The 14,099-nt window shown below is 36.6% G+C and overlaps 1 protein-coding gene across 1 annotated transcript; it reads left to right on the top strand.

Annotated features, from left to right (window-relative positions):
* Positions 1–2,012: 2,012 nt before the first annotated feature.
* On the top strand, positions 2,013–2,951 carry LOC308343558 (olfactory receptor 2L8-like; the record flags this gene model as incomplete). The annotated part of the gene is made up of 1 exon (XM_080804625.1): positions 2,013–2,951. One exon carries the CDS (start codon positions 2,013–2,015, stop codon positions 2,949–2,951), a length of 939 nt encoding a protein of 312 aa, XP_080660751.1.
* Between the last annotated feature and the right edge of the window lie 11,148 nt (positions 2,952–14,099).

The following is a 14,099-nucleotide window of genomic DNA, read 5'->3' as shown; positions in this document are numbered from 1 at the left end:
TTGTTGGTGGATTTGCCCTAGTGGAAATGCATCACCAGGGCAGAGGTGGACAGGGATTTGTGTAAGCATCTCTGGTCTCCACTATGTGGTGCTGGGGTTTTTTTTCCCTGTTTAGCACTGATGGATGGGATGAATATTGTGGCGCCTTGCTCTCTAGCTTTGGGGATGAAAGTTTGTGCCCCCCACTTCAGGGAGCCCCACATAAGAATAATCAATCACTCCTATGTTCTCAGTTTTTATTAGAACCCTATGCTCACATTGCCTGTGACTGAGGTTTTTATCTCAGGCACGTGACTGACTTTCACATCTCCATATTTTAAGGAATGGCATCGCATGGGCCACTGCTGGTCATTCAAGAGAGGTTCTCACCATGCTTTTGCTGTTTGCTGAGTTGTCTCAGGAAAAGTGTTCCCACTATTGTTGTTTTGCCATTTATGTCAAAACAGAGCAGAAATCCAGCACCAACACTCACTGCTCTCAGCTGGCTTCCACTCTTATTTCTGGAAACATGGTAGCACTTAGGAGCTGCTCATTCATGTAACCCAGGGGATCCTCAGATCATAGTGTCACACCTGTGAGTTCACGTCACTTTGACACCTAAGCACCCTTAAACAGGACAAATACCTCACTGTAGTAACCTTCTAAAAGCTCATATTTTGTGCTCCACTGCTTATAATACTTTTCCGTAGCCTCCATAATCAGGGTCCCCCACTGCCTTATCCACAGCTATATCTCTGGTCATTTTTCTACTTTTAGACTTGCAGTTTTTGTTCTTTCACATCTTCAATTGATTTATTAGGTGTTCAAAATGATCTGACAACTATATAGCTGTGTTCAAGGGGTGAGATATGTTTAAGGTACCCTTAATTCTCCATCATGTTAAGTTCTCCTTCTACTTGTTTATTATTATGTTAACTGAATTTTATGACAGAGGGGTAATTCACATATTTGGTGAACTCAAACTTATTTAGAATGAAAATAATTTTAAATACACAAAAACAAACAAACAAAAAAGAATAAGTAAAAGAGATATGTCATAACACAGTGCATAATATCATGTAACTACTGGGAAGCAGATGAACCCAATGCGCATCTTTTTTCAAACACTTGAACAGAGTCATGAAAGCTACAAGAAAAATTAAAGAGTAAGTTCTCATGAAAAGTGTTTACTTAAACTAGTGTTTTTGGAAGTTGTGTGAGAAGGAAGACTAAAATTGTTTTGTGAAAATTGTACATGGCAAAATAATTCAAAGTATATTTCTGCAGAAAAAAAGGAAAAATTATACTTGCTAAAAAGCTTGATTTGACAGGCTTTTTGAGCAGAAATCAAAGGACATGAATATATATCTAGAATATGAACTGATAAGCTACTATAATTCCAGAAATATTGGGCTTAATTATTAAAAAAGCATCTCTTAAGAGTCATAAAATTATATTCAAATGAGTCTGTAATTTAATTCATTTATATTGATTTATAATGCCTACATATAAGATATAATTTCTGACTTTGTTAATAGTTATATTTATGTAGGAAAATACACATATCTCAATAAAGCCATTACAAAAATACATAATTCTCGTAAGTTTAGAAGATTTCTGTAAAATAGTTTTTACATATTTAGACATAGATGTTTGCCTCATAAAATTTTATCTATGAGGAAAAAATATGAGTTTTTTTCAAAATAATTATTAACTATTGTTTTTAGATTTTTTAACAAGTATTCATTTGAGTGAGAGAGAGTGCAAGACCAGAGGGAGGGTCAGCAAGAGAGGGAGAAGCAGGTTCCCCACTGAGAAGGGAGCCCAGTGTGAAGCTTGATCCCAGGACCCTGTTATCAATCTTCCTGAGCCAAGGCAGCTTGTTAACAGATTGAGCTACCCAAGCACTCTGATTATTATTACTATTTTATGTTGCAGTGTCTCCTGAATAAATCACAGATAATGAATTAATGAGAACTTGTTTTTTATAATTTATGTGTGTCTGTCTTTAGGGAAAACTAAATTAATGCCCTATGGAATATAATAACCAAACTTCTACAGATTTCTTCTTATCGGGGTTGTTTCCACCATCAAGAATTGGCTTGTTCTTCTTCATTCTCATTGTTCTCATTTTCTTAATGGCTCTTTTTGGCAACCTGTCCATGATCATCCTCATCCTTGTGGATACCCATCTCCACACACCAATGTATTATCTACTTAGTCAGCTCTCTCTCATGGACCTGAACTACATCTCCACCATTGTCCCCAAGATGGCTTTTGATTATCTCTTTGGGAACAAGACTATTTCTTTCATTGGGTGTGGGGTTCAGAGCTTCTTCTTCTTGACTTTAGCCGGTGGAGAAGGATTATTGTTGGCCTCGATGGCCTATGATCGCTATGTGGCTATTTGCTTTCCTCTCCATTATCCCATTCATATGAGTAAAAGAATATGTGCTTTGATGATAATAGGATCTTGGATAATGGGCTCAATCAACTCCTGTGCCCACACTGTATATGCCCTCCATATACCTTACTGCCGATCCAGGACTATCAACCATTTTTTCTGTGATGTTCCTGCCATGTTGACTCTGGCCTGCATGGACACCTGGGTCTATGAGTACACAGTGTTTGTAAGCACCACACTCTTGATTGTGTTTCCTTTCATTGGCATTGCATGTTCCTATGGCCGGGTTCTATTTGCCATCTGCCGCATGCAGTCAACAGAGGGGAGGAAGAAGTCTTATTCGACCTGCAGCACCCACCTAACTGTAGTGACTTTCTACTATGCACCCTTTGCTTACACTTATTTACGCCCAAGATCCCTCCGATCTCCAACAGAGGACAAGGCCTTGGCTGTCTTCTACACCATCCTGACCCCAATGCTTAATCCCATCATCTACAGCCTGAGAAACAAGGAGGTGATAGGTGCCTTGAGAAGACTAATTCAGAGGATGTGCTCTATAAAAATGTAGAGTAAGTTCTCATTAGTCCTGTGGCCTCAGAAGTAGATTACTTGCACCTTGTATATTCTTTAGCAATATTATTCCAGGATAGAAGGCAGGGACTAAAATAATTTAGAAGGTTAAAATAATTGAGATTTGATAAAATGTATATGCTTCATCACTCTTTTTGTTTTCTTTGTGATAATTTTTCAACTAAGGAAAAAGTCATTATTTCTTCCTAACTTTTAGGCAATAAAGTTTTGCTAAGGGACGCCTGGGTGGCTCAGTTGCTTAAGCGGCTGCCTTCGGCTCAGGTCATGATCCCAGCATCCTGGGATCGAGTCCCACATCGGGCTCCTTCCTCAGCGGGGAGCCTGCTTCTCCCTCTGCCTCTGCTGCCACTCTGCCTGCCTGTTCTCACTCTCTCTGACAAATAAATAAAAAAAAATCTTTAAAAAAATAAGGTTTTGCTAATATTTAGAAGTGATAATGGAAACAATCCAGCTTGATGTTATTATCCAGTGTATTACTTCTAATATACTTAGTATATATCCTCAAATTATTGAAAAGAGAACAAAAGAACAATACATGTTTTACCATTGCCAGATTTCTATAAAGAAAAATAATATAACTAGTATTTACTTATCAATATTGATAGATGGTTATCTGTTCTATTTCTATTAAAGTTTACTCTTAAATAGTGGACACTGGCTCTCCTGATTGATATAAAACGATAGATATAGAGGTTAAGGATAAAATTCTTCATGAACTTAGAAGTCCTCCCACATTAGAAAGGAAATGAAATTTATATTTTTTAATGAGAGGGACCCCGGGGGAATCTAGATGAATCTAGATGAATCTTATTACAGGTTCACCACAGTATAAATAATTATGATTGAGGAGATGCAAAATAGATTATTAAAGAATAAGAACTATTGTATAAAAGAGGTTACATACTTTATACTTCTGAGAAATCAATCAGAGCCACTTCCAAAGCATTCCTCTAAACACTCAACTTTTACATTCCCCAAAGACATTGTTAACCTTTTTAAGATAATTTCTGTTACGGATATTTCATTATACATGTTGCATTCTCATAACTCTAGTAACCAGAATTGGGGGGTTTGATTTGGGTGAGGTCTTCTGTACCACATTTTATATATTATATATCTATATCTATGTAGATATAGATATATTTAACCATATATATATATATATATCACCATAGATATATATAGATATATATAACCATCACTGTTTAAGGAATAATTCTGTTATATTCTACATTTTCTGAGGGAAGATATAAATAAGAAAGCTAGAATAAAAATGTAAGAAGCCCTATATTATCCCAAGCATGACAGTGATTTATGACTGATGCATTCGGATTGGAAATAAGTATTTTTCTTCAAAAATAGAAGATCCACATTCTATAACATATATATACATTTGTATATTTTTATACTAAATCTAAGTGAACCTTTAAAGATTTATAGACTATTAACTGATTATGAGCTTGATTTGGGAATGGCATAAGTATGAATTTTCCTAAAATATATAATGGGAAATATTCTCATCACAAGAAGCTATATGATAATATGGTAATATTTTCAAAAGTAAGCATTTGCTTGAGATGGAAGACAACCTCTTATCTCATAACATAATTTTTATATCTGCAAAAAGCAGATATTCACTGCTTAATTTCAGGGACCAAATGCTCATTAAACATTTACCAGCAAGTTTTTATAATTAAATTAATTTGGGATTCAAAATATGATCATCTAAGATTCTTAACTAAAGTGAATTTATTTTTTAACAAAAATACATTCAGTCCAACTTAAGAATAAAATACTATATTAAAAGAATGAGAGGTGAGGAGCCAAGATGGCACTATAAGAGGTCCCTAAGGTCATCTCATTCTTTGAACACAACTAGGTATCTATCAAATCATTCTGAATACACTAGAAATTGACTTGAGGACTGACAGAACAAATTCCACAAATAGAAGTAGAGGCCACATTGAGTGGGGAGTGCAGTGGTTTTGGGGAGAAATGAATCATGAGTGCTATGCAAGGGAGGAAGCCCTGGTCAGAGAGAAAAGAGAGAGAGGGGAGTACACAGGAAAATATTCAAGGAGAAGACTTCCTCAAAGCCATTGGCTGGGGAAAGGAGAGGAGCTGAGTTTTTGCAACCAGTTAGGGTTTGAAGACTAGAGTTTAAAGGTCTGCAAACTTTGCTGAGATAGAGCCATGCATGTGCTAGAGCCATGCATGGCTGAGATAGAGCCATGCATGTGCTACCCTATTCATGGAGAGAAGGCAGGCAAACAGCCAGAGGAAGAGAGAAAGATCTGAGGACCACCTGGGGCACATGGGGGAAGATTATTCATTCTTGGACCATGTTTATGGAAGGTAACCTTCATGGAGACACCACTCTGGGGACAAAGGAGCCAGTAGGCACCATTTTCCTCCCCTGATCCTCAGCATAAATGCAGAGTCACCTGACCAGGGCATCTCCACCCAAAAACTGGTTGCTAAGCCTGTTAGCTCCAAATCTCATGTCCTTGCAGTCTGGCACAACTGAACTTCTAAGTCAAACCTGACTCAATCCCAACATAGGGACACCCACTCCCAGAAAACCACTACAGGTCTCTACTCACATTCTATTCCTAAAACCTGGAGTTTTGTTTGTTGCTTGCTTGTTTTTTTTTTTGTTTTGTTTTAATTTATTTTATTTAGAGAGGGAAAGAAAAAGAGAGATAATGCAAGGGGCGGGGCACAGGGAGAGGGAGAAGCATTCCCACTGAGCAAAGAGCTCACTACAGGGCTCAGTCTCAAGATCTGGAAATCATGACCCTAGCTAAAATCAGGAGTCAGAGGATTAATTGATTGAGCCACCCAGGTGCCCCCAAATCCTCCATTTTTAAAAGTCAGCAAGTTTGGTGAATGGATAAAGAAGATGTGAATATATATATATATATATATATATATATATATATATGATACTACCAGCCATCAAGAAATGAAATCTTTTCATTTATAATGCTGTTTATGGAACTAGAGGGTATTATGCTAAGAAAAAAAAGTCAATTAGGGAATGATAATTATATGATCTCACTGATATGTGGAATTTAAGAGACAAAACAGAGGATCATGGGGAAGAGAGGAAAAATAAAACAACATAAAATCAGAGAAAGAGATAAACTGTAAGAGACTCTTAAACATAGGAAACAAAATGAGGGCTGCTGGAGGGGAGGTGAGTGGAGGGATGGGGTGCCTGGGTGATGGACAGTAAGGAGGCACATGATGCACATGAGTCCTGGGTATTATATAAGACTGATGAATCATTGACCCCTACCTCTGAAACCAATAATATAGTATATGTTAGTTAATTGAATTTAAATTAAAAAAAAAAATCAGCAGGCTTGACTGAAATAGAGCCCTGAGAGCACTGTGCCAATCATGGAGAGAAGGGAGATAAATAACCCAGAGTCAGAAAGGATGAAAACAGTGACTGAAAAAGTCCTAGGACACACAAGGGAGAGATTATTCACTCCTCTAAGAGTGCTTCCCTGAGAGCAACAAGCATGGAGACCCTTCTCCCAAGGAAAAGGAGATGGCTAGAACAATTTCTTTCCCCTACTCCTGGGGTAGACTACCTGGGGTAAAAAGCACAAGGACTACACTGGCTGCCTAACCTGTTTACATAGGGTCCCACACCTCTGCATTCTGGTGATACAGCCCTTCCTGGTCAAAATAGCCTTGGTCCCAGTGTGGTAAGCCCCTTCCACACAAAACCAAAAAAAGAATTTATCCACAGCAAGTCTTCTGACCATAGAGCTCTCCTAGGCTTCAATTATAATGGTAATAATACCAGGTCTCATTTAACAAGAAGACCTGATCACACCTAGTTAAATTCCCACACCCTGGCCAAGGACCAAACTGTCCTCTTCAAGCAAGACAGCCTCTTCAGATGACTGGCCCAAAGTACACAGCAGCCAAAATCGAGTGCCTCCAATGGAGTGCATGAAGCACACACAAGATACACCCCCTGAAGCACCAGGCCATGGATACTATAGTTTCATTATCATAAAGCCATTAACCTCAGGGGCAGGAATCAAACAGGATTTTATAACACAGAGATGAAGACAGAGACATTTGCAAAATGCCAAGATAGTGGAATTCATCATAAATGAAATAACACAAGGTCACTGTGAGATACCTGAGTGAAACTGATATAACTAATTGGCCTGATGAAGAATTTAAAGTAACAACTATAAGGGTACTCACTGGGCTTGAGAAAAGAATAGAAGAGAGGTCCTTACTGCAGAGATAAATTAGTTTAAAAAAAAAAGAAAGAAAGAAAGAAATGAAAGCCGGGGTCCCTTGGTGGCTTCATTGGTTAAATGTCCAACTCTTGATTTTGTCTCGGGTCACCATCTCAGGGTCCTGAGATCAAGTCCGTGAAGGTCTTCATAGTCAGAGGGGAATTTGTTTCTCTCTCTTCCTCTAACTTTCTCCCTCCTTGTGCTCTTCCTTTCTAAAATAAATAATTATTTTAAAACAGAAAGAAATGAAAACTGCAATAATTGAGATTCAAAACACACTGAATGCAATGAACACAAGGATGGAAGAAGCAGAGGAATGAATAAGTGAAATAAAAAATAAAATACTATAAAGTAATGAAGCTTAATAAAAGAGAGAGAAGAATTATAGAACTTGAGAACAGTCTTAGGGAACTCAACGATTCCATCAAGCATAATAACATTCATAATATAGAAGTCTCAGAGGAAAAGAGGGAAAAGGGGGCAGATGTTTATTGAGGAAAGTATAGCTGATAACTTCCCTAATTTGAGGAAGGCAACAGACATCTAGATCCAGGAGGCACAAAGAATCCCAATAAAAGCAAGAAAAGCGGACCAAACCAACACATGCTATAGTTAAATTTGTGAGCTAAAGTGATAAAGAAAAAAGTGTTAAAAGAACAAAGAAAATAAGTCTCAATCTTACAAGGGAAGACACATCCAGCTAGCTCTGGACCTCTGAACAGAAACTTGGCAAGGAAGTAACATGATATATTCATCCTGCTGAATGAGAAAAATCTGTAGACAAAAATACTCTATCCAGGAAGGCTGGATAAATAGAAGGAGTAAGTTTCCCAGACACACAAAAACCAAAGGATATTGTAACCACTAAACCAGTCCTACAAGAAATAATACAGAGACCTCTGAGTGGGAGGCAAGACCAAAAGTGATAAAGACAAGATGGAGAAAATTTGCAGAACATTAGATCCTCAAGCAGCGGAATACACATTCTTTTCAAATGCATGAGAAATTATCCAGAAAAGAATACTAGGTCACAAATCAGGCTCTAAGAAGTTAAAAAAAAAAAAAAAAGTTAGGATCATACTATGCATATTTTCCAACCACAATGCAATGAAACGTGAAGGCAACCCAACGAAATTTGGAAAGGTCATAAGTACCTGGTGGTTAAACAATATGCTACTAAACAATGAATAGATCAACCAGGAATTCAAAGAATAAATTTAAAAAGTACATAGAAACACATGAAAATGAAAACAATAGTCCAAAAATTTGGGATGCAGCCAAAGTGGCCAGAAGAGGGAATTGTATAGCAATACAGGCTTACCTCAAAAAGCAACAATAACCTCAAATAAACAATCTTTATTGACATTTAAAGGAACTAGGATAAGTAAATAAAGTCTAAATCCAGCAGAAGATGAGAAAGAATAAAAATTAGAACAGAAACAAATGATTCAGAAACTTAAGAAATATAAAAATTCAATGAAACCAGATTCTGGTTCCCTGAAAAAATAATCAAATTGATAACTCCTTACCCAGACATATTAAAGAAAGAGAAAAAATACACAAATAAATAAAGTCACAAAAGGGACAGAAGAAATAGCAATCAGCACCACCAAAATACAAATGATTATAAAAGAATATTGGGAAAAATTTTACACCAAACAACTGGACAATCCAGAAGAAATGGATAAATTCCTACATACATATCAATTACGAAAACTGAAATAGAAAGAAATAGAAAATTTGAAAAGACTGAGAGCCAGTAAAGAAAATGAAGTGGTAATCAAATTTCCCCAAAACAGAAATCTAGGGTCAGATGGCTTACACAATTCTACCAAACATTTAAAGAAAAGTTAATACCTATTATCAAATTATTCCAAAAAATCAAAATGGAAGGAAAACTTCCAAATTTGTTCTATGAGGTCAGCATTACCTCAGCATTACCTTGATAATAAAACCACATGAAGACTCTACTAACAAAGAGAATGATAGGCCAATATCTCTGATGAACATGGATGCAAAAATTCTCAGTAAAATACTAGCAAATATAATGTAACAGTACATTAAAAGAATCATTCAAGATGTTCAAGTGGGATTTATTCCTGGGTTTCAAGGGAGGTTCAATATTGAAAAATATATAAACATAATGCACCACATTAATAAAAGAAAGTATAAGAAACATAAGTTCCTTTCAATAAATGCAGAAAAAAGCATTTGACAAAGCACAACATCCATTCCTGGTGGAAAAATTGAATGGCCTTGTGGAGAGGAATGAAACTGGGCCATTTTTGTACACCATACACAAAGATAAACTGAAAATGGATGAAAGACTTCAATTTGAGACAGGAATCCATCAAAATCTTAGAGAAGAAGAGAGATAGCAACCTCTTTGACTTCAGCCATAGCAACTTCTTAATAGACATATCTCCAAAGTCAAGGGAATCCAGGCAAAATTGAACTATGGGAACTTCGTCAAGATATACACTTATTTGTGGAGCATAACAAGTAACATGGAGGACAAGGGGAGATGGAGAGGAGAAGGGAGTTGAGGGAAATTGGAAGGGGAGGTGAACCATGAGAGACTAGGGACTCTGAAAAACAACCTGAGGGTTTTAAAGGGGCGGGGGTGGGAGGGTGGGGGAACCAGGTGGTGGGTATTAGGGAGGGCACAGATTGCATGGAGCACTGGGTGTGGTGAAAAAACAATGAATACTGTTACACTGAAAATAAATAAAAAATTTAATTAAAAAAAGCAATGAATACTGTTACACTGAAAGGAAATAAAAAAATTAAAAAAAGATATAAAGATTTTCACAGCAAATAAAACAGTCAACAACACTAAAAGGAAATCTACAGAATGGGAGAAGATGTTTGCAAATGACATATTAGTTAAAGGGCTAGTATCCAGAATCTATAAAGAACTTCTCAAATTCAACACCCAAAAACAAATAATCCAGTGAAGAAATGGAGAGAAAGCATGAACAGACATTTCTCCAAAGACATACAAATGGTCAACAGACATTTGGAAAAATGTTTCACATCACATAGGATCAGGGAAATACAAATCAAAACCACAATGAGATACCACCTTACACCAGTCAGAATGGCTAAAATGGACGACAAATGTTGGGAAAGATGCAGAGAAAGGAGAATGCTCTTACACTGTTGGTAGGAATGTATCCTGGTGGAGCCTCCCTGGAAAACAGTATGGAGGCTCCTCAAAAAGTTAAAAAAAAGTAGAACTAGTCTATTGCTCAGCAATTGCACTAGTAAGCACTTATGCAGAGGATACAAAATTAGTGATATGATAGGAAACAAGTCCCCCAATGCTTATGGCAGCACTGTCCACAACAGGCAAATTATGGAAAAAGTCCAGATGTTCAACAACGGATGAATGGAGAAAGATAATGCATATAGGGGCGCCTGGATGGCTCAGTGGGTTAAAGCCTCTGCCTTCGGTTCAGGTCATGATCCCAGGGTCCTGGGATCAGGCCCCACATTGGTCTCTCTGCTCAGCGGGGAGCCTGCTTCCTCCTCTCTCTCTCTCTGCCTGTCTCTCTGCCTACTTGTGATTTCTGTCTGTCAAATAAATAAATAAAATCTTTAAAAAAAAGATATTGCATATAGACAATGGATTATTACTCAACCATCAAAAATAATGAAATATTGCCATTTACTGCAATGTGGATGGAAATAGAGGACATTTTGCTAAACGAAAAAGTCAGTAAGAGAAGGACGAGTACCATATGATTTCACTGTTATGTGAAACTTAAGAAACAAAACTGATGAACATAGGGAAAGCGAAGTAAAAATAAAATGGGATAAAAAAACAGAGAGGGAGACAGACAAACTTTAATGACTCAACTATAGAGAACAAACTGCAGGCTGCTGGGGGGGATGCAGGTAGGGAGATGGAGTAATTAGTTGATTTGCATTGAGGAGGGCACTCTATATATTGAGCCTGAGTGTTATATGCATCTGGAGAATCACTGAATTCCACCCCTAAATTAATAATACACTCTAGGTTTACTAACTTGAATTTAAATATAACCAAAAAATAAAACAAAATAAGATAGGGATTAAGGAATGAAGTTGCCATGATGATATCACTGGGAGAAATGTGGAATTGTTCAATCACTATATTGTAGACTAGAAACTGATATATACTGTATGGTAACTATATTTGAATTAAAGTAAAGTGTAATAAAATAAAATAAAAATAAGATTTAGGTTTGTACTCAAAATCCCAACGCAAATTTACTAGAGCCATCCCCAGATTATTTTAAAATGAAGTTCTCGTCTTCTTTTAAATATTGAGTCCACTGGGGTAGCTCTTAACAGGATGTCCATTAATGGGCTGAACCAAGATTAATCTAGCCTAGTTAAAACTAAAAGGATAAAATAAGAAATAATGTACACTCCACTAACTAACACTTAGTTAACTTGAGAAATCAAGTCACCTGCATCTTAGATGATTCAACTAAAATAAACACTAAAATTCTTAATATTCTTTTTTTTAAATATTTTATTTATTTACTTGACAGACAGAGATCACAAGTAGGCAGAGAGGCAGGCAAAGAGAGAGGAGGAAGCAGGCTCCCCGCTGAGCAGAGAGCCCGATGCGAGGCCCGATCCCAGAACCCTGAGATCATGACCTGAGCTGAAGGCAGAGGCTTTAACCCACTGAGCCACCCAGGATCCCCTAAAATTCTTAATATTCAACTCTGGCAAATTGATGCCTTTACACAGAACCCCAAATTGTATGGTTTCTGCTATTTCTGAAAGGAGCCAGGGCATGGGAGAAAAATGTTACAAAGATGAGTGCTCCCGGCTCTCTTAGTCATCTAGCCAGCTTTTCCAAAGTTCTACCTACCAAAGATGAGGTTCCAAGGTACAACAGGGGCCTTTCTCAAGACTCCCTCTTAACTGACTTGGAAAAATAAATTGGGAATTAATCTGTGTTCTCACTGACACTGAGGCTACACTATCAGTGTTCATCTCCACTGCTATACTTTAGTACTGAGAGTACTAAAGTAGTTAAAATACTAGTGTCTTCAGTAAACCTCAAAATGTCTTTTTTGTAAACATACTTCCTTATGTTAAAGACTTTGTTAGAGATACCTTTCTTTTCTCCTTAGTTCTTTCTGCCCTATTGGCAGAAGGGCAAGATTTATTTAAAATATTTTGCTGTATTTTTGTTCTCTCAAATAGAAAAAAAAAATTATTCTAGAATTTGAAAGTAGTGGCAAAGTAGCCAAACAAGTGAATTAAATGAATGTAAAGCATGTTTGTAATTCCTCCATCACTGACACTATAACTGAATCAGGGAACAAATATCACTTGTTTCCCTTGGATATGCTTCCATTCACTTTATGGGAAAAGTCTTCAGTTGATCTTGGAAGAATCCACAGTGCACTTCAAATAGATTTCTCAAAACTTCTCTGAAGAGGAGCCTGGTTCTCCTCTCTCACTCCCTCTGCTTGTGCTCATTCTCTCTTCCTGTCCAATAAATAAAATATTTAAAAAATAAATTCCAGTTATTTAACACAGAATAATATTACTTTCAGGTATAGAATTTAGTGATTTATCACTTACATAGAATACTCAGTGCTCAACACAACCAGTAACTTCCTGATACCCATCACCTATTTAAAACATCTCCTGAATAACTTCCTTCCAGGATTCCACAGTTTGATCTCTATAGTTGAGTCTGTTTTCTGGTTTTACTCTATCTTTCCCCCTCCCTATATTTATCCGTTTTGCTTCTTAAATACCATATGAGTGATTCCATATGATTACACACCATATGAGTGAAATCATATGGTATTTGTCTTTCTCTGGCTGACTTGTTTTGTTTCGTATAATAGTCCCTTGCTCCACCCATATTGTTGCACATGTAGTGAAAAGATGGGACACTTGCATTCCAATGTTCATAGCAGCAATGTCAACAATATCCCAGCTGTGGAGGGAGCCAAGATGTCTTTCAACAGATGAATGGATAAAGAAGATGGGGTTCATATATACAATGGAATATTACTCAGCCATCGGAAAGGATAAATACATACCATTTTCATCAACACAGACGGAACTGGAAGGGATTATGTGAAATGAAGTAAGTCAAGCAGAAAAAGACAATTCTCATGTGGTTTCACTCATATATGGAATCTAAGAAATAGCACAGAAGACCATAGGGAATTGGGGGAACACTGAATAGGAACAAATCAGAGAGGAAGAAAACCCATGAGAGACTCTGGACTCCAGGAAACATGCTGAAAGTTATAGAAGGGAGAGAGTGGGGGAATGAGGTAACCATGAGATAAGTATTAAGGAGGGTATGTTGTGATGAACACTGGGTGTTATAAACAAGTAATGAATTGTTAAACACTACATCAAACACTACCTACTGTATGTTGGCTAATTGAACATGATAAAAATCCATTAATTAATTAAAGTTAAGAAACCAGTCAAATATAAATAAAAATAGAAGATCTGAAATAATACTTGAAAAATATTAATATGAAAAAATATAAAACACCTTTTTTAATTTTAAGTTTTAATTTTAATTTAAGTTAGTTTACATACAGTGTTATATTAATTTGAGTTATAAAGTAAGTAATGAACTACTTCCATACTTCATCCTGTGCTAATTACCATAAGTGCAGTACTTAAACTCCATCACCTATGTAACCCATCCTCCCCACCCCACCCCAGTAATCATCATTTTGCTCTCTACAATTAGGAGTCTTTTTCTTGATTTTTCTTTCTCTCTCTGGTTTTGTTTGCTTCAAAACAAGAATATTAAAATAGCATATACACATAAGAAAGGGTTTCACAATAAATTGACATTCATCAAATAA

This window comes from Martes martes, assembly GCF_963455335.1.
Source record: "Martes martes genome assembly, chromosome: 5".
Taxonomy (NCBI): domain Eukaryota; kingdom Metazoa; phylum Chordata; class Mammalia; order Carnivora; family Mustelidae; genus Martes; species Martes martes.
The sequence above is the reverse complement of the archived record's forward strand: the minus strand, read 5'-3'. Positions and strand labels throughout refer to the sequence as shown.